This window comes from Puntigrus tetrazona, chromosome 10 (genome assembly GCF_018831695.1).
Source record: "Puntigrus tetrazona isolate hp1 chromosome 10, ASM1883169v1, whole genome shotgun sequence".
In the NCBI taxonomy this organism is placed as follows: domain Eukaryota; kingdom Metazoa; phylum Chordata; class Actinopteri; order Cypriniformes; family Cyprinidae; genus Puntigrus; species Puntigrus tetrazona.
In genome coordinates this window covers 13,137,102-13,161,521 of record NC_056708.1, presented here as the reverse complement: position 1 = coordinate 13,161,521, position 24,420 = coordinate 13,137,102, and the positions used below count along the sequence as shown (strand labels likewise).

The following is a 24,420-nucleotide window of genomic DNA, read 5'->3' as shown; positions in this document are numbered from 1 at the left end:
ACGAAAGTCAGAGAAGGTTTCTTCACCTCTGTTTTTAAGCAGGAGAGATGAAACACAGCCACTGCGTCCCAGTTTTTATCAGCAAACTTTGGACACTTGTAGAGGCTCAGTCAACGAACGACCTGATCTGCTGGAGCCAAGTGAGTATTTCGTGCAAAATTATTATTATTACTTATTACATTAGTTATTTGTCATTACATGTCCCGACTAGGAATACTACAAATAACAACCAGACCAACAATGTTCAGAAATAGTAATAATAAATAATAATAAGTAACTCCAAAATAGTAAACCTTATTATAACTCATAGCACATTACTAGCTTTATCTGCTAAGATGTTTATCCTCAGATGCTCTATTAGTAATACTTTTTAATGCGCCGTCTGACCCATTTTACAAAACAGATCCACGTGTATGACTGCGCTGCTCCAGGTGGAGGCAGCTCGCTATTGGTCCGCTGTTCGTCCAATGGGTGCTCAGTATATTATTAGAACGTACTGCCTAATGAGTTTGGAACATCGTCATGTGACAAACAGAACGAAAGGGAACAGAACCTTTCGCCCCCTAAATAGAACGTTTGTGATAAACATCCAAACAAATGAATGAATGAATGAAAAAATAAAAAGGATCCTAATTAAAACCTCAATATACATTAAAGTTAAATACATTTGAGTTGAATAAAACAATGTATTTTTTTCCCGCTATATATTTTGAAATTAATTTCTGCATATCTAAATTTTTATAATATTTATATGTTTTGTTTTTTTTTGTAAATGTGAATACAATTATTTACCTTTAGGTAGTTTTTTTCATTAACACGACTCCTCCTAGTGGTAAAAATTGGCCTATATGTAAACCGTATATGTATCTATCTATCTATCTATCTATCTATCTATCTATCTATCTATCTATCTATCTATCTGTCTATCTGTCTGTCTGTCTGTCTGTCTGTCTGTCTGTCTGTCTGTCTGTCTTGTTGTTTTACTAATCTTTTTTCTTTAAGCAGGCATTTTCAACAAAACATTCTAGTGTCAGTTTTAGATCTTTTTACAGATTAGTAAGAAGTAGAAGAAGTAGAAGTTTTTTTATAGTTTGTTTTTTTATAAAACATGAATGGAACATATTTAACATTTAAAAGAGGTCAAGTGCGAATGTAGTAAACTCAGGAAGCAAATTCAAATGATTGTAGAAACCTGTAGAAATGTGTGCAAGCGCCTTTTAAGCACAAATAGCGTTTCCTGCCAGACCGAAACTGGCTTTTCTTTAGAAACAGTTTGACATATTAAGTGATGTAAGCTAAACCACATTTCCTGTTTCCACTCTGTTAGGATGGCAGCAGTTTTCTTGTCCAGGATGAACAGCGGTTCAGCAAGGAAGTCCTGCCCCTTTACTTCAAACATAGCAACATGACCAGCTTTGTTCGTCAGCTCAACATGTGTACGTGTTCAGCCAATAATAAGATGTACAGCGTAAACATACATGGCATCATTATCTAATTCTCCTGTGTCTGACCTCAATCTACAGATGGCTTCCATAAAGTGGTATGTTCGGACACTGGCTTGCATAAAGCTGACAGCCAGGTTAACTGTGTCGAGTTTCAACACGACAGCTTCCAGAGAGCTCAAGCTCATCTGCTGGGCCTCATCCGCAGGAAGGTGAAGCTGATAAGCGTTATCGTACGGTGCTTGTGCAGAAGCAAAGCACTCCAGCACAGTTGCCCTCAGATTCTCTCCCGCTAAGATATCCTGCTAAATATCTGTTGTATTTGTGATTTCACGGCTAGGTTTCGGTTAGCCGTGGAGTTGAAGAGGGAGGGCAGGCGTCTCAGGTTCTCATTCAGGTTAGTCAAGTCAGAGGCTGGCAAGACTCCTCAGACCTCAAACTCATGGCTTTGTGCAGGTGAGCTTTTCTCCATGACAAGTACACTAATTATCAGTGTAAAGCTACATTTCAGCCTCGTTTATACAATTAAGAGTGAACGTCAATGTTAGTTCAATGTTCAGTTAGTGCTTATTTCCTATTGTTTCACTTCAAATACCGAAACATACAAAAACATTAAAAAAGATTTTAGAAATGACACTTACATTCACCAAGGGTGTATCTATAAGAATAAAAATACAGTAAGAACGGCAATATTATGAAATATAAGATGAATTTTTTTAGCAGTCATTGTTAAAGTATTCAAGTGTCACATGATCCTTCAGAAATCATTCTAATATCTGCTCAAATAGTTTAAATATTAAACAACTGTTTACCCAATTCTTTCCTGAAGGGATAATGGGAGATTGTGGAGAGAACTGGACACATTAAGACAGAGCTATCAGCAGCAACACAAAATCATACGCAAAGTAAATGGAAACACATTTTTAAACTATATAAATAAAAGCTATAGTTTTTTTTCACTATGCAAACCTCTCCTTTCCTGTCTCAGATTATAAAGTTCATCATCAACATCGCTCAGTCAAGTGGGATAAAAGGTTGCAAAAGAAAACTGTAAGCTTGTTCACATAAAACACACAAAATGTTCTCATAGCTAGTGAGAAATGCGGTTGTATCTTTTCTCACATCGCATTTCCTTTCTTCACCCTAACAGTCCCATGATCGACCATTCTGGGGATTTTCAGTCCGCGCCGAAATACGCCCGTTCCTTCGGTGTGAACGCTACCCATACCACTTCCCCCCTCCAAGAGATCCCTTCGTTGCAAGAGGTGCCAGCTAAAATCTTTGCATGGCCTAAATTTGGTTTAAATTCTTGACTACACGTAACACGTAGCTGTTGTAGTTTTAAAAGGAGCTCGATTTGTGTCATACTGAAAGTAAATGACATCACTGTGGGTTTCTGTGCAGCTGGACGTGTCACCAGCCGACGTGTACTCGAATGGCATGGTCACCTCCGACATCAGCCACCTGCTGGATCCCACACCTGAGCCCGGCAGGTGAGACAGCAACAGCACCCCTGTAGTCTTCATCCTCCACGGGACGATTATAAAAAAAGACTTCTTTGTTCTTTGTCTTTTTAGAGTTTCACAGTCTACTTTCCGGTTTTATTTTGTGTTTCGGTTTAACAGAGAACCAGCAACAGAAAGCTTTCCCGCAACAACATTTTTATCTCGTACTCTGCCCTCCATGGAGCTGGCATTGACTTTGCTAGATGACCCAGCTGCCCAGGAGTCTGAGGAAATACCCTGTGAAAGGTGACAAACTGATCATGTGTGCCATTTTGTTATAATTTTAACAGAGCGCTCTTTTGTTTTATCAGTAACTCAATATTTCACAGGGCTGCACAATTGGGAGGAAAATCTAAGGGTTATTTTTTAAGTGATTTTAAATGCGAACATTTAGTGCTGGACAAATAAAAAATGAATTGCATCCAAAATAAAAGTTTTTGTCTACATAATATATGTGTGTGCATATTATACATACAGTAGTCAACCTCTGAAGTGGATCAAAACTTTGAAACAAAACAAAAAAAAAACCTTTCGCCCATAAATAAATACACACACATGCATGTACATATTTATGAAAAATAGGTTATGTTTATATATAACATTTTCTATGAATTCTATGAATGTAATTATATACATGTACATATTTTAAAATATATAATATTGTAAATATTCTATTAAATATACTAAATATTTACTGCACGAGTGTGTCTTTATATAAACTAAATTAAATATACACAGTACACACACATTAGTGCTTAGCTTTTACTTTAACACTCTAAAATAAGTACAATAAAAATATAAAAAAATATTAATGATAGAAATTACAATATTTGTGACCCTGGACCGAGGGTATATGTGTAGCAATATAATATGCATTAGTTAAGGACTTAAAAATATACATAGTAATATGCAATGTTAAGGACTTAAACTAAATAAATTGTAGACTTCATCATTTGATAGTCACTCTAAGCCATTTTGATGAAACGTTCAGCTCTGATATCTCACTCCTCTTCTCTCCTCTTGAGAACAGAAATGAGGCGTTTGATCCATTGGCGCTAATTGACTCCAGTTTAGCAGCAATCCGCTCATGCGTTCCACCGTCACCAGACCTGGACGATTTCAGCAAGGTCTGACATGGACATCTTCAAAAACACAACACAGATGCTTTAACAAACCACACCGCTTCAGTAACGGTTAACACGTTTTTTTGTATAATTTGGCGTGTTTGATTTCATGTTCACGACAGATCCTCAGTCCCGGCTGCCACATCTCTGCTGTTAAAGACTCTGACGCGAAAACCAAGAGCAAACAGAGAAACCAAACTGAAGCCGATGCTCTGCCTCACGCTGAAGCAGGTACGCGCATATACGCCCGCCCTTGCCTTTCACACACCGTCCCGAACCCACGCATGTATCACCTTCACAAACCACATGAATTCAGTACTCGCACGTCTGGTTTGTTCACTTCATTGCGTTTGTGCAGTTATACAGCAGCAGGGCCTGCAACAGAACGCAGACCAGGAGCAGGAGCAGGAGCGCTACGATGGTGGAGAGTATTTGGATATCTTACCATCCCTTCTGCAGCTGGCGCAGGAAGCATCCAGCCTCTCTTTCAGTAACAGTACCCTGCCTCCGGAGACCTCTTTTGTCATTTAAAACTCTAATACAGTTGATTATAAAATTGCTGTGGTGGTTGATAGTAAAAAGCCAATAGCATCATTATCACACATGTCGATTGTAAATGATGTACATTTTCCGTCGTGGGGCTTTTATCTATCAGTGAACTCTAACCTGTTTTCTTGAATCAAGATTGATTTGACAACAAACCTTTAGTTTATTAGCACAGTTTACCATGTAGGGTAAAGCAATAGACCAAAATGACGTTGGTGTCTTTCAGAAAATCAGAAAACAGAATTTTTTTCGGTTAATTCCTTTAAAGTCAGCATTTTGTTGTGGGAGCATTGCCATGGTGGTTTTATTTATCAGAAAACCTGCTGCATATTCAGCCACCAAATGTCTAAATGAGTAATACCTAATATACTAATAATAGAACTAATGTGGTAATTAAAGTTACATAAGAGCATTATAAGCTATTGATGCAATTCTCATCATATATCATAGTCATCATAGTATCTCCCACATATTACGTAATACACATATATTTTGTTTAAATTTGTTTAATAATCTTTAGCAGTACATTTCTACAGACACGGTTACCAACTATAGCATATAGCATATATCGTTTACAAATAATTCTGATGTGAATCAGTCATTTTGCTGCACTTGATTGTTAAATATTGTCTAATTGAAGGACGTTATATAGGCTATATGTTTATTCCTTAAACATAATAGACTGTTTCAGGTTTTTGATAAGTGTGTGTTTTCATGTAAAAGCGAATTACGAAAAAGCAAAATAAAATGTTTGAAATGAATTGAATACCTGCTCTCTTTCATACACAAATACACTTTTCAGAATCAACAGGAACAGGAAATCTCACGTCAGCCCACGCTGAGCACATACATTCTGGTTAGAACAGGGAAGACAGAAACAGACCTAAAACAACAAGTGGGTTATGTGACCCTGTCCAAGATGATATTACTTCTTATTGGTGTTTTCTTTGGCAGCATTCCCTCGTTTGCATTTTCTTCGTCTTCACAGCCAAGTGAGTATTTTACAACTAATGTACTGTATTTTTTACCTTATTATTTTGATTTTGCCTTACATAGCCTTTACGAAACACATCATACCTAGAGTTTGTATTCATATAAAAAGAGTTTACAAAAGTCATTTTAAACCTATTAAACAAAAAACTAGGTATGGTTTGTTGCCCTTTTATTAATTTCTTCCCCTTTTTGTGGTTTTATGTGCTCTTTAAAACTACGGAAGTATGTGGTTCTACAACAGTTAAGATGGTACAATCTAATGTGTTGACATATACAGGGCCTGATTCTAGCGATTATTTCATTAGCAGACATGACCGTTACATACTCCTCAGGAAATTGTGAAATTTTCAAGCAAGCTGTCGCTGACGAGTCGACAATGTTCAGATGCTTGTTTTACAAAATGGCTTCTCTTTGGCCATGATGTGCATACTCAACCAAAGATGACTTTGATACAACAGCTCACGACACTTTTGGTTTCAGTTTTAAATCGAAATGTTCGAAAATTCTTATGCACGACTATGATTTAACTGTAATCAGTAAGACTGTAAAATATTGTGATTTTGACTGAAAATGTACATATTTCCTGTATATGTGGGGTTTTTTCCAGTCCTCACAGGCTGAGCATCCTCTACTGACAAACTACATGCATTGCAAGCTGCAATACTGTGACATTTATATGTCACATAAAAGATGCATTTAAATGTTAACCATTTTGTTTTTCTCTTTTTTTTTACCCAGAAATTACCTGCCTTATCATAAATTTGGACTATGTTAATTGCACATGGACTGAACATAAGCACAATTACACTTTCAAGAGCAAGTACGTATGTTGAAAAAAATAGAAAACCTGCATTTTTGGATGAAAGTTTCGGAACTGACAACAACATGTTTTCCTTTTTTTTTTAGGTTTTCTCATAAAGAAACTCTTGATTGTGAAAAATACCTCAGCACTGACGGTGTTAACACGGGCTGTGTGTTCCACTATGAAAAACCACAACGGTTTATTACGCTGAAAACACGTCTGCATAGCAGCAACGGCAGTTTGGTGACAGAACAGGAACATAATCTGAAAGAATATGGTATTAGAAATGATTCATATTTATAATCGGCAGTGATTGTACGGAAATGAGTTGATGGATTGATAATTCATATACTGTGTTGTTAAACAGTGAAGCTTTACTCTCCGGTCAACCTGTCCGTGGTGGAGAAGAAAGATGCTGAACTGTGGCTGTACTGGAATATTACAAAGAACGACAGCTGCATTGAGAGTCAAGTTCGTCACAGGACGGACAACAATGCCTGGAAGGTGTGAAATTTCTTTTATGAAATCAAACTTTGACTGGCCACGATTGAAACACATGGACATTGTATATTAATTTCATATGGCCTGAAATGGCTTAATGATTTATTACGAGAAACATGTACTGATACTGAAATCAAAATAAATGCACAAAAGTGGCTTTCTATACATCTCCAAACACCAAAGCAACTATTGCAAGTCTGTAAATCTGAGTTTTAAACTTACATATCTATTGAGAATCATTCACCCAGTCATAATCATCACTTATTTCTTTCCTTTAGTAATGATTGCTGACAAATTCCAATTAATTAACTTTTTATGAGAAATTGTTACTATGCCATATGTTCTTGGAACTGCTTATTAAATGGTAAATGTCCCAAACTAGAATGTCCCATGCTTGACATCTAGACTAACAAATTCCGAAGACTGTGTTGTACAAATTGTCATTGTTCCGCATTCTCACCTTGTGGTCTTCTGAGAACCATATGCAAACGGCACAGTTCTCTCTTCCCTAGAACACCACTCCAGGCCACAGGACCTCCTTCAGTTTGCCTTTTCCCTCAAACAAACGCTACGAGTTCCAGGTGAGGTCTCGAATAGAGTTTTCCTGCGGAGAGTCCAAGCTTTGGAGCGACTGGAGTGAGCCTATCTACTGGGAGCAGTTAAAGACCAACAACACCACAGGTCATTTATCTTATCCGTATTATAAGTCTCTCAGTGCTTTATCTGCAGAGTGTGCTGCAATTTTAAAAGACGAAAGGCAGCAAACAAACACTCACAGGCTCTCAGCTGCTGGCGCATTATATACGTCGAACGCCAAAATATGGCGCTCTCGCACTAACAATGCAACGTTAATACACTGCAGCAGCACATCAGATGTTCTTGTGTTTTACCTGATGCTTAACCAGACAAGATGCTTTAAAAAATAGATACTTTTGCATGTTGAAAGTGAAGAATTTGTCATTTTCCACAACCACCTTACTACTCTGCCAGTTTAACGCAGTATTACGCGGTGCCATTTACCAATATGTATCTTATATTAAAAGAGAAGTGGCCTATGTTTGCTAAGTCAGATCTGAAAACTACAGCAGCGGCTTTAACAGTGACTCTTTTCCCCAGACGGCCGCATATCTGTGATGTCCCTGGTGCTGTGTACAGCAGTAGCCTCAGTAATTCTCCTCATACTGGCCTGCTTGCTCGTCCATAGCGAGAGGTTTGGATCTGTTTTCTTGCCTTTCTTTAAAGTTAAATCCAGTAGTGTTTTATGCTAATTCAATATGTAACTTTACATAGGTTGAGAATCATTTTGATACCAGTGGTACCAAACGCAGGACGCAATGTAAGCAACTACCTTGCAGCTCTTTTTGACAATTATGATGGCAATGTTGAGGTAAGTAATAGTTTTTATTTTATCATTCACGTACCATGCTTTAATTAGCTTTTTAATCCATAGTGGTAAAGAGGGAATACAAGATGCAATTTTTTTTTTGTCGCGCAGAAATGGCTGTCCATGCCTAAAGATCTGGAGAACGGCTTCAAACCCAATTTCACAGAGCGTGCATGTCTTGTGCGCGAGTACAAGATAATGTCCCAGTCCAGCACCGACAGCGAAAGCATCCTCTCGAAGCCGACAGACCTGTCATCAGATTACCAGTGCATGCATAGCTACTCGTCATCCTCCACCATACCTAGTTCTTCCGAAACCATACAAACCCAAGATCTATCGCATTTGGATAAGCCAGTCTAAATCTTCATCTTAATCTGAGGCAATTAAAATTAAGGGGTTTAGAAATCGGCAGATTTGAAATTTAATTTTGAAACTAGAATCCTGAAGAGAAAAGAAAAACGTTTATATGCAAGAACGGGGGGGGTTTGAATGTGTTACATGATGAGTTCCAGTCAAATCCAGCATTTGCACTTTTATTTTTTAAATAATCAACCTAGAACAACAATTTTTTATGTTTTCTTAGGTTTAAGCAGGATAATCTAGTGTTCTTAACTAAAATGGTGTTCCTTTTTGTGTTTTATATAGTTCGGAGTTTGTTTTTGCTGTTTCAGGGCAAGTTGTGGATTTTTTTTTTGCTTGTGTCAGAAGTATTTTTCTCAGTGTTGTTAGCTGTTTTACCACAGTAATGTACAATTGGTAATTTTTCTGTATCCAGAAGCAAGGCATTCGAGAAATTAGAATTGTTGCAAGCAGTGACTTATGAAGGTGTAAAATGTGTCTGTGATAACATGTATACTTAGTACAAAGTAAATTCTAGAATTTTATATATGTACTTTTGGGAAAATCCCATCACCTAGCAGCCTATGTATCATCTGATTATTTAGTTGAGTGCTATTTGTGATTCATGTTGCAGGCAATTTTTTTATCTACTTGTAGTTTCACTTTGACTAAACCAATTGCTCTGAAATTTAACTTTTAGATTTAATTTTTCTTGCCATATATATATTAATTGCGTATTCATTGTGTGTTTTTATCAGAATTTATTATTGCACTTTTAATATTTTGCTCATCTGTATTACTGATAAAATTTCACATTTTTGAAAAACATTCAACAATTAGCTATTTTAAGGTGATTATATGTTTAAAGACAAGTGTGATGCTTCAAGAATATAATGCTTTTACAGTCTCAGAATAAAAAGATTTTGTGTGATGCCTGTGATGTTTACTTAGTTACTTTGATAAAATGTTTTTTTATTTCACAGTAGATTTTGAGCTGATCTTAAAATGGGATGCTTAACATAAACTGCAAGAATATCAAATACGTTAACATTTATGAAATAAAGATGTTCACACACTCTAAAGAATCATTAGAATAAGTCTTAGGCACGTTAATATTTTAAATAAACAGATACTTTAAAATGACCCCAAAACACTTTCTATGAATAAATAGCATGCACTTTGAGTGCCTTTTTAAATAACGATATGGTATTGTGCAAGTCTGTATTTCTGTGTATAATTTTCAGTGATCGAGTAACGGGTAATCAAACGAATCGTTACCCCCGATACAACGCCTTGAATGGTCGCACAGGTCGCCGTCGCTTTGTCTCACACACGCAAAGACACAGTGCAAGAGAGTCTTTTATAATGCAAAGTTGACGCACAATATCTACATGGTGTTCTTTGCCGTACTTTCCTGCCAAAATAACGGAGTTCCAGCTTTTAAGGACTCCCTGTTTCTCACCTATTGGCAGCAAATCATTTCGAGCAAACGCAGACTACGTGATTATTATTCATAAGCCCACCAGCTAATTAATCCTTAGTGAGTTTTATATTGCTATTAGTAGTAGAATCGTAGTTTTGTTATTTTGTAATTTTTTGGATAGAAACACTAAATGACAAACAAGCACCACCACCAGTTCACCAAGTTCAGTCAACATAACAAATATGCATTCATACTTGGTTATCCTAATTACTAAGGTTCTATCATTATATAATGGTTAATTATAATATCATATTATAATGCTTGGCTGACTGTGTGAGTAGATAAATAGTATAGATTAATGTACAGTTTTTTATAATAATAATTTATTCTATTTAGTGTCCATTTTAGTAATTTAACATTTAATATTGGGGGCAACCATATTGGTAATTAGTAACTTTTATAATAATGTTATACTACTCAGTTACTATTTGTGAGAAGCAACTAGTAACTATAACTAATTACTTTTTTAAAGTAAAATTTGAAAATTTGACATAGATCATAGATAGTCGCAAATATCATACAAGTTTTGTTAAAGGCTACATACAAAACAGAAAAGCATTTATCCAAGCTGGTCTTCATATTGTTTTCTGAAGCAGTCTCCAGCAGGGAAGAAATCCCAGCATCTCTCCTGGTACATCTTCCACACGTACGATTCCTATCGCACACACACATACACACTGTTGGGTTTAGATCACTTTTTATGTTTATCAGTTATGAATATTTTAACATGTACTACCTGCCCAGTGTGCTCAGTTTCATCCTTGTTGATTAAGTACATCAGAAAGAACCTAGTAAAGAAAGTAACATTATTTTTCTTAGTCTGAAGATGGGGAGATTGGCAGAAATGAGACATACAACCGAAGCGCTCACATGTAATTGGCCAGATTGTGTTCTTCAAGCGTATGCGTCTCAAAGCCATGTGGCGTTGTATCGAAGTAATCACTCCCAATACCACATATAAAGCATTTGGTCTGGAGAAGCAATGCAAAGTGTAAAATCAGACACATTGATAAGAATCTAAAAACCTGAGGTGTAATTTTTTTATTATGTGTATCTAAATACCTCCATGTCTTCTTTGACCTGCTCTTGCTGGTCTCTCAGCTCACCAAAAGCATCAATGATCAGACCTGTGCAAACAAACATGCAGTGAATTACAGTGCAGTGTTCTGAATCTATTCCAGAAAATGAAATCTCAAAAGTCATGAATCTGAATCTGAAATACAAGGCTTCATTTTCTAAATGAAGTTGGACAGAAACATGAGTCTCACCTTGAATGATGGCCAGCAGGATGACAATGACAAAGAAGAAGAAGGTGATGTCAAAAACCACCCGATAGAGTTCATACTCATCCCCTGCTGGGTCCTCAATCTCGTCTCCTATGCCTCCGCCTGCCCTCACACCCACGTACATGTGGAACAGATAACACTGTAAAGAGACCAACAATAAAATACATTATTAGAGAAGAAGAATAAAAGACAATTTAACACTAATAATGCTGTGTAATGCAGTGACCGACCGTCATCATGTCATCACACTTCATGTCTGGCTCGTCCTCATCCTCGCTCTTATTGTAGAACTTCCTGAAGAAGTTGAAGGCCACCACAGTGTAGAGGTACACAACCACAGCCAGCAAACCCACAGTCATCATAAGCTGAAACAACCCAACAGAGTCAACCAGCGTATAAGTGCAGATTTTCAGAACCAGTTTGAATTCTTGTGCTGACTATACCTGTTTTCCATTGTGTGTGACAGAGGAAAGAATTGTACGCAGGGTTTTGACACCCATTGCAATGTCCAACAGGTGACAAGCATAGAAGAAATTGTTGTAATGTCCAAGAAGTGACATAACCGTGTACCACACCAAGTAGAGGAAAGTCTGTAGATAAAGAACACTTTAGTACACTTGACTAAAACTTGGTCTAGATTTGACAAAATACTGTCGATTTTAAGACTTACATTGTCTGTAAACACAACTCCAAATTTCCAGATCTGATACTTGATGTCAATGGAAGTGAACCTAAAAAAAAACATGGAAGGAAAATCTAATACTTGATCTCATATGCTTTGACCAATAGTGTAGTTTTATGGAATATGTTTGGCTGACCAGTAGCAGACAGGACAAGCATTTGAAAAAAGTCTGAAAAATCTATATTTTTGCAATTCTGTTTGGTGCCACTAGTGGCAAGGAAATAATACAACTCTTAAAAGCAATATCTTAAAATGTCACAGAATTATGGCACTTGTAATGTATTTTTAATACCATGCAAGCATAGAGTTGTCTGGCTCTTCGGGTTTCTTGTCTGTCTGTTGTTTGCTGACATCCAGCGATGCCAGATCCATACCCAGCAGTTCTGCGATTCGCTCACGACCATAAATATCTCCGTATTTATCCAGAACCTTGCCAAAGGAAGCGACAACAACACAGCTTTCGAAAACACAATTACTTTAAATCGACACACCAATGAATAAGAAAAATATTTTTACCTTTCGTTTCACAAATTTGTCCCAGTAGTTGTTGGGAAAGGAGCTAAAGCAATGATAAAGAGTTTTAATTACAATTTTTCCAAGGAAAATTATTGCCACAATTGGCTAGATCCGCTAATGAAATTGTACTAGTCTTTTAAGGAGAAAAATTAAGGTCCACATACTGTATGTGAAAAACCAGTTTGACCACAAAATATTTATGTTTCATTTTAGTCAACCATCTTGTGAGAAACAGCTCCACAATGAAGGCATCTCCTCACTTACGGTGTGTTTAGCACCAATCTGTCCCATTGGCCTTTGATGTCATCATCCTCTGGCTGTTCAGTGATGTAAAGACCATCGAACTCCAGCTTTCTTGCCAGCTCTTTCTCTCTCTTAAAGATGACCAGTGGAATCTAACAGACCACAACATCATGACAACTTATTGATAGATAAAACATATACAAAATTAAATCAAATAAAAATAACCCAAAGTACTAAAATGTAAATCTAGTGGTTTAAACCTTGAGGCAGTTGTATCCAATGATAGATAAGAAGGCGATGATGGTGTGCACAATAGCCAGGCAGGCCATAGTGGGCTGCATGTATCCCGTACTCTCTTCCAGGAAAAAATACACAGGGCCTTCCTCATCATCATCCTCACCACCTCCATCCTCTCCAGCAGAGCCCTCAAAGTCCTCCCCAGAGCCTTCAAACAGCCCAGAGCCTTCAAACATACCTGAGCCATCAAACTCATCACTAATCGGAGGAGTATCAGATACCTGGAGCATAAAAAAAAAAATTGGTTTAGATTTTATATCTATGAGCATTTAAAAGTACAATTATCATGACATTTTGAATTAATTAAACATAAATTTTTCAACCTTGTAGAAGAGAAGAATGAAGTTCAGGGCAAAGGCAATGAACAAAGCCAGGAAACGAAGGTTGTAGAAGTTACGGGACAAACAGTTCTGTAAATGGACATGGAGATTAACAACAAATCAAAACCTGTAAATTCTAATTAAACCGGGAACTAAAATTCAAAATTAAGAAAAAATTCCCTACCATGAATTTATTTCTTTGAACATCTAACTCATTCCAGAGCTCAAATCCTGCTCTCCTGACTGTTTTTTTTTCCTTTTTGGCTTTAGTGGCTTTCTCAAGTTTTGGTTCTTCTGGTGTGGCCTCGGGCTTTACCTCTGCTTCCTTCTCAGCCTTCTCTCCATTCTCAGTGCTGTTATACATGGAAGATTGTCATTAAAATGTGGGCTTATGAAAAAAAAAATCAAACACAAACACTACAATGTCCTGTTTTCCCTACATTTGGGAGTCACTCACTCTGCTTTTTCAGGCTCAGGAGGAGGTTCTTCAATAGCAGGAGGTTGCTCAGGTCCTGCCTCTTCTGGTTGCTGCAGCATTAAAAACAAAACAAGGACCAACATGACACATACAATTAAAAGACTTTGTGTAGAAGACTGATCAAGGAATTCAGTTAAATCAACACCACCATACCATTTTCCTCTTGAGTAATGGAGAGCCCTCTGGAGTTGGCGGTTCCACAGGGGTTGTGTCACCCATATCTCCAAGTCCACCAGGTGTATCAATACCAGGAATCTTTCCACCGTCTTTTTCTTGGATGTCCTCATCCTCTTCCTCTCCCCCTCCAACTTCCATTGAGTCTGTTATCCCTCCTGTATCCTGCTCTTCTCCACCCCTTGGTTCTCCCGGTAGGTCTCCATGCACCTCATCCTGTGTGGGATCTGGCATGCTGGCCAGCAACTCGGTCACAGTGATGTTCTTGGCCCCTTCAACTAAACCACCTCCAAAAAGTGTATGCCAGATTAGCAGGAAGAAACCTTTACACACACTGTAAATAAAATAGAGGATGCCTATGAGGATTGTCCATAGGAAGGTAGCAAGCTTGACCACGATTTCCTTGATGGTCATCTTCCTGAGCCTTCGGTACTGTCTGCGAATATTTCTAAAAGTAAACATGCCCAGGAAATTCATGATGCTTTGGATAAAATCAGAAAAGGCAGAGCTTGATTCTGGCTGGCCTTCCTCTCCACCTCCCTCTTCATCTCCACCACCACCTACTTCGGGTTCCTCTTCATCATCCTCTTCTTTCTCCTCCTCATCTTGCTCTGAAATCTGGGAAGCAATGTTCATCTCAAAGATGGTATCCTCACAGAAGTTGACAAAAAGCTCCATCTTTTCTGACTCGCCACCTTCGTTGACCACATCAAATATGAACTGCCGCTTGGATTCTTTTACTTGAGGCATTTCCCATTGCTTACGATTCACCTCACTGATCTCGAAGTAGATTCTCTCGATCTTTCTGCTTGCACCCATTATCTCAATACGACCCAAGAAAGGGCGGAAATAGTTCAGAACACTCTCAGCTTGTTCAAGGAAGTTCTGCAACCTGGTGTCATGAGGAACGTGTTCAGAGAGGTTAGTTAGCAGCACAGCTATGTTAAAACCAATGTCCTTTGCCGGCTCTTGAAACCGACTGGCAAACTCCTCATAATTAATCATCTCATTCTCATCTGCCTCAGAACAGGACAATAGGAACTGGATCTCTGCAGGTGTGTACTGTTTCTGGCTGTCCATGGCTTTCTGGAAATCCTTCTTGGATATCAAACCTCTGGGGTCTGTCACATAGTCGCGGAATGCATCAGAAGCAACAATGTCCTTTAGCTTGAGGAACATGTCGAAGAATTTAAGGATCATTTCTACATTGCTGGAGGACTCTACTAGCATGTCCACCATTTGGCGAGCAATGGTGCCATTTACAATATTACCTGTGAAATACAGTCATACAGTGCATTCAGGTCTAGACTGAATGATTTCAAACTGATGAACATACATTCAAAATTTCTTTCATACCCTCCAGCAGAGACAATAACATGACCACCATATCTTTCTGAAGGTCCAACAATTCTTTCAGAAGACCTATTTGACTGGAATCCTACAAGAAAGCAGAATGGCATACTATAAAATATATATACTGTACCATAAGATGCATAATCTAAACCAGCAGCTTTTATTTAAAAAAAAATATATAATACTGTATATAAAATGCATCATTTATAAAACAAAAATAATATTATTTATTATAAAATATGAAAACACACAACATCATTATTCGTTATCGTCATATAGCTTATTGTATAAGGGCATGGTCACAAAATAAGCATCAGCATCTTTAACTTATCAGATTACTTGAGGATAATGTAAAAAACTGTAACATTTAAATCTAGGTTAATGCATGCAGTAACAATAACAGGGGTTAATTACTAGAAACTAAAACACTCCATACACAAAAAAGATCATGAAAAAAAATCAAACAGCACACCAAAGGCAGAACTGTAGAAGAGGCAATACACTTTTTAATACAGCAAATTCACATAGTTGAAAACACATGGTTTTTGCGGGTAATGTTAACTGCCATCCATTTTCTCAGGCTGTTTGACCCACTTGTTTGCATAGTTGGCAGATTTTTTTTTAGCAGAAATATTACGAGATATTGATGCGGTAAATGAAACGTAAATTTAGATTTTGTGTCAAACTGGGTTCAAACAACCTGGATTTGGGAATCTGGAACATAAGGGGGGAAACTCAAAATCACTTCAATAGATAAATAGAGTGATACATACTCTTCCCTGCATACGGTGTATGAAAAACAGTTTAATTAATCAGTAACACATTGAGAGTAAAAACAATATTACATTCCAACATACTAGTCATCTGAAGTTTGAAAAAGGAATGTAACATGTTCTTTCAGAATGTAATCTAATAATTAAAAACATACTGTTATCTACTATACATAAGCAGCTACTGCAGTTTTATTTACATGCACTTTCTATAAGCTACTAAAGTAATAAATAAGTTCTTTTAGTAAAAATTACACACATTTTCTACTATATAAAGTGTGTGATCTAATGCATTCAGATAAAATAAACACAAGAAATCTGTAGATCAACAGAGGAATCAAGTTCAGATGGGTTACCTGAGCCAGTTTCATCATCATATGTGCAAACACATGCAGGAAGCCCACCACAGCGTCCCAGAGACGACTGTGGGCCAGGGACTGCTGGTTTCCTGTGCAGGGACCCTGAGACAAGAAGACAACTTAAATACATGACAGCCATATAATATGTGTCTGATTTTAGAGGTCATTAAATTGGAAACTAAAGACGCTTTATTTTAAGGTGTCCATAATACAGAGTAATTACCTAGTAAGTACATTTTATTTCATGTAAGTACAATGGCTACAACTAAGTACCTAATTAGGTAATTACACTGTATTCTGACACCTTAAAATAATAATAAAGTGTTACCAAAAATTCTACAATTCAACTCACAAGGGGTTGTGTAAAAGCTATATGTACAGACCAAAACAAAATTAATATCATAAATATATGGAATATGGATGTCATTGATTTAATAAAGTACCTGGATATATTCAGTAAGACTGTTGAACACCTGCTTGGCCACAGTCATAGCTTTAGAGAAGTTCCTCTTGCCTGGTTCATCTATGATGTCTTTTCCTGAGTAATACCAGTAGAAATCACTGATAGACTCCTGGAAAGAGAAAATAAACACCCAAAAAGCAATAAGTGTGCTTACTGAGAATACTTATCTATGTCTGAATTAGTCTGTTTTTGAGGGTAATGTGACTTCACCTGTAGTCTAAGCAGATAATCCACTGTACAGATAATGACATTGATGGTGGTGGTGCTGCCTGTCTGTGTTCTCAGGTAGTTCTGGAAGTCTGGAAGTGAAGTAAACTCACAGATGACATTCCCTAAACTCCCTCTTTAAATTCACTTTTTGTGTGTTACAGTAAAAGGCAACAGCATACAGGGTTTGAACAATATGATGGCATTTAAATTCAAGACTCATTTTATGATGAAATTAAAACTGCTATGCATTTTACTGTACATGCAGATTCAGGACCCACCATTGTTGTGACCCTCACAGAGGAGCTGCAGGAAGCGGAAGAGGTCACAAGTGAACTCATCATCAGCCATGACTTTCTCACCTATGTAAAGAAGGAAATATGTGACATTACATATAGATGAACATGTAGTTGTGACACTGATCACAGGTTTAGTGTAGCGGCAATCTGATTAGGACTGAAAAGAGAAAGTAAGTGGAAAAGAGCAATTGATTAAAGAGCTTAGAGAAAAACTACCTTAAATATCTCATGTTATAATGTTAGTGAAAACTGCAATATTTTCATCCCGTTCTGTAAGAGATAAGCAGGAAATTGAGTTATTTTTGTTTCATTCCACTGCCCAGGTCAGTATTAAGTACACTAACCAAGGTGTCCAATTAAATTCAGCCTACTCACTATATTCAATTATATCAGTAAAGCCCCGAGAAGCACCAGACATGTAATACAAACTAATATTTGTGTTTATAGTGCCACTCTTTTTTTAAAGCAACAGTGCACAAAAATGATACAAAAATGCAAAATTGAACGATTCACTTTATTGTGAACTAGGGAGTGGAATGACTAGTTTTTTGACTTAGACTTAATTATAGCAGCACAAAATAAAGACACATTACATCTCTTTACCCAAATAGCACAACACATACAGAAACTATACACATACACCATAATGTGCATATATGAACACAGATATAAGAACACTGATATATAATCACATATACTGTGGCTCAACACAGAGGGGGATTAATTACAATATGAAGCCCTAACATAGATGATACTTTAGCATGCGGGACAGACCTACTGCAATCCTAAACCTCAGCTGTGTTTGGGCAGGCAAGGAGGAGGTCGATAATCAATACTAGATTCATGAAAATTACATTCATTCAAAGCCTTCATGGCATGATATGCATGAAATGATATGTTTGCCAGTAACTTCCAGTGAATTTGTTGCATAGAAAATGATCACAATGTTTAACTGCACTGCTAAACTGCTGTAACTAACATAACCTACCGTTTTTGATAACGGCGGATTACTGGATTAATTTTGACCTCAAGTCAATGTCTCAGCTGGGGTAAATATAGGAGGGCATATAGGGTAATATTAGGTGCAGAAATGGTGAAGCCAAGACATATAAGGTTAGATCATATAAGGTTTAATACATAACCAGTGGCAGGATTTGGTAAGTTATATGTATTTGTTAGGAACAAAACACATATTCTGAACTTAAGCATTTTTAGTGCCATCATATGAAGGTTACGACCTAAACGATCTAAAAAACAAATTTAATGCCAAAAACAACATTGCGAATAAAAAATAATATTTTTTGCCTGTTATTCTAAATAACTAAAATGCAGCGTATATTTATATATAATTGAACTGCTATTTTTCATAGATTAGACACAATGCAGAGTTCTAGAGTTACAGTAGATCTGTTTCGGCACTCTGGGATGAAGAAAAACACTTCAGTCACATTCTGTTTCGGTGTATAAAACTGTGAAGTAATTCAGATACTGTGATCTGCATTTGCAATGTAACTGAAAGTTGTTTTTACAAATCCTTGAGTGATAAAATTCATATATATATATATACTTAAAATGTATATATATTTATTACATTTCAAAACCAAAAAAGCAAAAAAATTCAAACAAAAAATGATTTCAAAGAGATAAAAGGACAGAGAGGAGTGACAGGAAGAAATAGAGGGACAGAGGCGTTATTTACCCCGCTCTAGCTTCACGTCTGAGGCCCATGAAAGGAAGGAACAATGAAAAGAGATGGGGGACAAAAGTATAGTTATGGAAAAAGAGGGATGGTGAGTTGACGGCAAACAGACAACATGGAATGAAAAGGGAATTATTCATGGCCAATATCATAATCTGACATCATATTAGACTAGATTATTAAATTTGGAGATGGTTTTGGAGTATGGTTACAATTAATTTATTCGACTGATATATTTGTTTAACAAATGATGTGCATTTCCATGTTAGAATGACCAAACATGTATGATTACAGATGGATGACTGAATACTTGCCGTATTTCATTTTGGCCTTAAATTTAGGAGCCAAACAAGACATTCTAAACATTTATGGATTCGACATTCTCGATATGTTATTGTTACTCTATACTTGGAGAATAAATTTGATACATTTGACTTAACTGATACTTCTTTATTCTTGATGAAAAGATTCTAGATCATTCATATTACTTACTTGTGCCCTCCTCAGACACCATACCTAGACCCTCTGCTTTATTCTGCCTCTCAAAGGCGTTCAGGTCCAAAACACTGCAAAAGAGGAGCAAACCCTGATATTATGAATCGTTTAAATAATACGAATGTAAGGTGACAACAGCTTCCAGCGAGAATATACCTGCAGGTCTGCATTAGAGCTTGGACACTGAGGAAGAAACCCACGTCTTTCTTGTCTTTCAGATAGTCCAGCATTTTCTGCAAGCAAATTACATCTCAGCATTAGTTTAGGGTCTAATTCACTGCCATGCTTCCATTCAGATGGCTCTTATCTAACCTGTTGGACCTCACTGTTCCCGCCATTCAGAATGGAAATACCAAGTTTTAGGGTTGAAGAGACCATGCAACCAGTCTCACCTGTGCAACAAAAAATATATATTTTAAAATAATAAGTGCTCAAAGCGCTCAAGCTTCAAAAAAAAAGACTTGAAAAGAGGCAAACACGTACCCTTGCAGGCGCTAATCATCTGTAGGACCATCTCAGCAGCCCCTCGGTTGTGGAGACGTGACTGCTGGTATAGAAGTCTTTGCTTCTCCATCTCTTTCTCCTGTAAGGTTAAGCATGGAAAAATTGAACCACCTAAAAGCGTTAACATTTCTCCTTATAATCTGTTCTTTTTGCTCAATTTCCTTATTCCTCTAATTCAGGGCTGTCCAAACTCAGTCAAACTCAGGACAGAGTTTGGACAGCCCTGCTCTAGTTCAACTACAGACATCTAACAATAACAATAAAAGCATGTTATTTTTTCTATCTTGGCTAATTACTATTTGTCAATTCTAAAATCTTTTTATCTTTTGGGCAATGAAAAAAAATGCATAGAAGATGTTCAATCTAATTGAGTATTTATAATTTTAGAAGTTGTTTTTTTTTCACTAAGACTGAAACCCTAACACAACTTTCCTTTTCAGCAGTATCAAATGTCTTTTATCAAATGTTTGTCTAAATATCTTATGCAACACAAAGTGAACATTTATTTCTTTTAGTTAAAATGTGATCATAACAGTGTTAAGGCAAGTGATTGTGAGTGTTTGTAAATGATTTGGGCCCTGCTGATGTGATTATTTTTATATAATAAAATCCTCTTCTTTTTCAATCATTTTCATTTAGCATGCTCCCATCATCATCATTAGTTTTGAGACAGTCATTTCTAATTTCTCACGTTTGTCTATCAGAGCAAACGTTGGACTACAGTAAACTCTCCTGATGGCCTTGAATCTTACAGAGAAACAAAGAACCATGCAGGTGTTACTCATTTACAGCTCTGTCTCCTGGAAAGTGAACTGTAAAATCAGGGAAGTCTAACCCTTAACCCAGCATCATCAAACATCAGCTTATTTTGAAATAAACTGGAATTGTAATTATAGTTTAACTTTGGCAAATACATAATGTTATTAACAGAAAATAAAGCAAGCTTTTTTTTTATTACTGACTTATTACTGTAGGAAAAATTTAAAAGCAAATACAAATGTTGGATTAATTATATGAGCTTGCTTTGGCAAAAATTCTATGTTTATATTTATAATTACTGCATGCATAATACGGTACACGTCCCTCCCAAACCTCCCATCCCACCCATCCCACCCCCCTTCCGTGTAAGCCTGACCTAAGCACCCGAAAGTATGGAATATATGGTGCATATTGTCTTCCTACTGTATGGCATATGCTCAGCCTGATAGTGTGTGTGTGTTTGTGTGTCTGTGTCTGTGTGTGTGGCGTATACAATCCAATTCGTTATAGGTGCATCTGTTTATTCATCTATTTTGCATCTGTGTTGCTGTGTGTGTGTAGACTAGGAGACTGCTCTGGCTTTAGCTGTAGTCTGTGTGTCAGTATACTATGTCAGTAATATTGAAAAAACAATGATTAGTCACTTACGCATGATTATTGTGAATGAGTTAAAAGAAAATCAGGGTAAGAATAGAAAGCAAACAGAAACAATATGACAAATACATTATCATTAGTGATTGCTCAAATTAAACCAGTACATGGGTAGTTGACAAATAAAAATTGGACTGTGTCCTATGGCGTGACATAGCAAAAAAAACTACGTAGAAATAACTTGAGAAAAATGTATCTTCATTCTTAGAGTTACAAATAGTATGAGAGAGGTTTATCTTCAGTGTTAGAGGTTATTCATTTGTATTTTTTTTACACCACACCATAGGACACATTGATACGTCAACTACCCATATATACTGTAAGTAAAGCACTTATTTGACACATCAACCCTAAAGCAAGCTCATAGCAACAAACGATTAAAAAGAAACAATGAGAATGTAGCTTCTTTTGGACATCGAAGCTGCAACAGGTGAATTTTCACACACTGAGGTCTCACAATTACCTATGTTATACTGTATCATTTCTGTTTTAATATTTTTATCTGCTAGGCTTTAAAGTATTGTTAAATGACAATTTTTTGAGGAACTTTGTCATTTTTGCAACATTAGAAAATTACCACATGCTGCAGCTTTAGGTTATCCAAAAACATAAAAAAAAATTTAAGCCTAAACTACTAAACACATCCAAATAATGCTGCTATTTTGATATAAAATATATCAAAACACATTTCATTTATTGTATTTAAATGTATTGAGAGATTTTTATACAATTAATATCTGTGTTTAGTAGGTGGCTCAAAGTTTAATGTCAATTGTAAAAAAAAAAAAAAAAAAAAAACATGTTAAAGATATAGTCAATGTGACATTACATTATGACATGTAATGTGATATTAGATGGAGTCAGATGGAGAGACAGGGAGCACAGCCTGGACAAACAGACATAAAATGGGATGTGAGTGAATGGATGGATGATACAGTGGTTGGTTTGAATGTCACTCGGGTCTACCGCTTCTGTGTCTTCCCGTCCCCAGCCCCGGACTCCCCTACCATCTCTGTCTGTCGCACCTCAAAGGACATTTCCTCCTCTCCCCTCTTCCTCATCCTCTCCCCCCTCATCCTCTTCACCGATGTGACAACTCTAAATTCACCAGAGATGGGAACAAAGAATATTAAACAGCATGAGATCCTGTGACAAAACTTTCTATGAAAACAATTTAAAAAAAGTAAACTCAAATAGAAATATGCCTTAACTGAAATGAAAAATTACAAGTTACAGTAAAGCGATAATATTTTAAATATATAAAATAAATGACTGAATTGGTGACGACTGTAAACCATCGGACAGAGGGTCTCACCTTAGCCATGATATCAGCATATGCCATATATAAGTAATCAATATCCAGTTTGCTGTGATAAAGCAGAAGCAGGGAAAAAATAAAAGAAAATGAAAGACATACAAACATATCTATATCTATCTATATATATAAAATATATATATTATATTTATATATTATAATATATATATTAAATTATAAATATTTAGAAATACAATTTTTTGGTGGTACTTTGTATGATAACTGTTAAACTGTATAATAGACTTTTGCATTACATTACATTGAGTACTTCTAAACCTATTCATTACATATCTTATGTAAATTGTTTTTATTTTGTAATGGATGATTGCATAACTTCACCAAAAGGCCATATGAACAATGTGAAAAGTCACTGGTTATGGCCATGTGATCATCTACTTTGGCACCTGAAGTCAAACATGTCATTTACCATTCAGAGGTGTGGAGGGGTTTTACCTCTTCTCGGTGAGGGCTGTGCGACTAAAGTGAAGAATGAGCTGATGAAGAGGGTCTGGCTTTGTCTCCTTTTCTTCTTCCTCCTCCTCTTCTTCCTCCAATGCTTTCTACATCATTCAGAAAAAGAAATATGTTACTAAATTTGTCTACAAGGAAAAACAAAACTAACAGGAAATGCATTAGTTATTTTTGTTAACGTGGGAGCACATACAGACAGGTCATCAATCATTCTGTCCTCAAAGGAATATCCTTCAGTTTGGATCCAGTTTCGCTTGTACCCATCCAGGAACATGTTACATGCTCTATGCCTGAAAAAGAGACAATACACATTTATATTTCTTTCATAATCCACCCTTCTCTCTGTAATCATTCTATGAAACAGACAGACTAGTGCAGAAAATGCACCCACCTGGGCAGGTTGTAAAGTGGAGTCATCCTAAAACAGGCCACCACCGCTCTACGTCGTTGCTTTGACAGCAGTTTATGCCAAACCATCTTTTTGGACTTGAAAGGGTGCTCAGTCTGAAACAAAACATCAGGGCTGTTTAGAATTTAAACTAGATATTAACCGGACGTTATCAGCCTTACAAACGGCTGAAGCAGTTTAAGTCAGACACTGAAAAATTGTGGTCACCAAACTGCACTGTTTGCATTGCACTAGCAGTTTCAAAACTCACCACTTCAATGTGGTAGAGAACTGCAGAGACCTCTTGAACCCGCTTCACAACTTTCTCGGGGGCATCTGCGTCTTCTGCCTTTCCTGCCATTTCCTTATACAGTGCCATTTGCCAGCGCATAGACGGGTTATCAACCTGAGAAGAGAGGGGTAACATTCAGAATTCTGCAAAAATACTTCTTAAAAAGATTTTATAATCAGACACATGCTTACCTTGCCCTGGAGGTGCAGGTTATTTTGCAAGAACTCTCTGACCTCCTCATTTGTATCTTTCTGTGGGTAAAAAACACAACAGACTTTAC

The 24,420-nt window shown here is 36.7% G+C and overlaps 3 protein-coding genes across 3 annotated transcripts in view; 2 read left to right on the top strand and 1 right to left on the bottom strand.

Annotated features, from left to right (window-relative positions):
• Nucleotides 1–2: 2 nt before the first annotated feature.
• Nucleotides 3–5,378, top strand: si:dkey-18a10.3 (heat shock factor protein). The gene is made up of 12 exons (XM_043250501.1): nt 3–140; nt 1,328–1,436; nt 1,524–1,654; nt 1,783–1,898; nt 2,272–2,347; nt 2,431–2,492; nt 2,593–2,707; nt 2,847–2,935; nt 3,068–3,193; nt 3,978–4,074; nt 4,194–4,302; nt 4,430–5,378. Exons 1-12 carry the CDS (start codon nt 48–50, stop codon nt 4,600–4,602), a joined length of 1,296 nt encoding a protein of 431 aa, XP_043106436.1. The 5' UTR covers nt 3–47; the 3' UTR covers nt 4,603–5,378.
• Nucleotides 5,379–5,433: 55 nt separating this feature from the next.
• Nucleotides 5,434–9,567, top strand: il2rga (interleukin 2 receptor, gamma a). The gene is made up of 8 exons (XM_043250502.1): nt 5,434–5,609; nt 6,349–6,430; nt 6,517–6,689; nt 6,780–6,916; nt 7,426–7,594; nt 8,030–8,123; nt 8,204–8,300; nt 8,409–9,567. The coding sequence occupies exons 1-8, from the start codon at nt 5,537–5,539 to the stop codon at nt 8,655–8,657; spliced, it is 1,074 nt and encodes a 357-aa protein (XP_043106437.1). The 5' UTR covers nt 5,434–5,536; the 3' UTR covers nt 8,658–9,567.
• The window catches only part of ryr1a (ryanodine receptor 1a (skeletal)), a 43,623-nt gene continuing 28,019 nt past the window's right edge, over nt 8,817–24,420 (bottom strand). The window contains 34 exon segments of the mRNA XM_043250507.1: nt 8,817–10,774; nt 10,856–10,907; nt 10,990–11,090; nt 11,182–11,246; nt 11,388–11,544; nt 11,636–11,770; nt 11,849–11,995; nt 12,076–12,136; nt 12,380–12,516; nt 12,604–12,646; nt 12,868–12,998; nt 13,107–13,364; nt 13,467–13,553; nt 13,648–13,816; nt 13,921–13,991; nt 14,095–15,386; nt 15,472–15,553; nt 16,595–16,699; nt 17,041–17,169; nt 17,271–17,359; nt 17,549–17,629; nt 19,266–19,283; nt 19,758–19,831; nt 19,917–19,993; nt 20,073–20,152; nt 20,244–20,343; nt 22,700–22,726; nt 22,728–22,772; nt 22,990–23,041; nt 23,443–23,549; nt 23,654–23,750; nt 23,852–23,964; nt 24,120–24,254; nt 24,332–24,391. Coding sequence (XP_043106442.1) covers nt 10,679–10,774; nt 10,856–10,907; nt 10,990–11,090; nt 11,182–11,246; nt 11,388–11,544; nt 11,636–11,770; nt 11,849–11,995; nt 12,076–12,136; nt 12,380–12,516; nt 12,604–12,646; nt 12,868–12,998; nt 13,107–13,364; nt 13,467–13,553; nt 13,648–13,816; nt 13,921–13,991; nt 14,095–15,386; nt 15,472–15,553; nt 16,595–16,699; nt 17,041–17,169; nt 17,271–17,359; nt 17,549–17,629; nt 19,266–19,283; nt 19,758–19,831; nt 19,917–19,993; nt 20,073–20,152; nt 20,244–20,343; nt 22,700–22,726; nt 22,728–22,772; nt 22,990–23,041; nt 23,443–23,549; nt 23,654–23,750; nt 23,852–23,964; nt 24,120–24,254; nt 24,332–24,391 — 4,473 coding nt within the window. The 3' untranslated portion in view covers nt 8,817–10,678.

Coding starts and splice junctions, on each gene's coding strand:
- si:dkey-18a10.3 (XM_043250501.1), top strand. CDS start 48: ATGAAACACAGCCACTGCGTCCCAGTTTTTATCAGCAAACTTTGGACA. Junction 141..1,327: donor ACCTGATCTGCTGGAGCCAA/GTGAGTATTTCG, acceptor CCACTCTGTTAG/GATGGCAGCAGTTTTCTTGT. Junction 4,303..4,429: donor TCTGCCTCACGCTGAAGCAG/GTACGCGCATAT, acceptor GCGTTTGTGCAG/TTATACAGCAGCAGGGCCTG.
- il2rga (XM_043250502.1), top strand. CDS start 5,537: ATGATATTACTTCTTATTGGTGTTTTCTTTGGCAGCATTCCCTCGTTT. Junction 6,431..6,516: donor AATTACACTTTCAAGAGCAA/GTACGTATGTTG, acceptor TTTTTTTTTTAG/GTTTTCTCATAAAGAAACTC. Junction 8,124..8,203: donor TTGCTCGTCCATAGCGAGAG/GTTTGGATCTGT, acceptor AACTTTACATAG/GTTGAGAATCATTTTGATAC.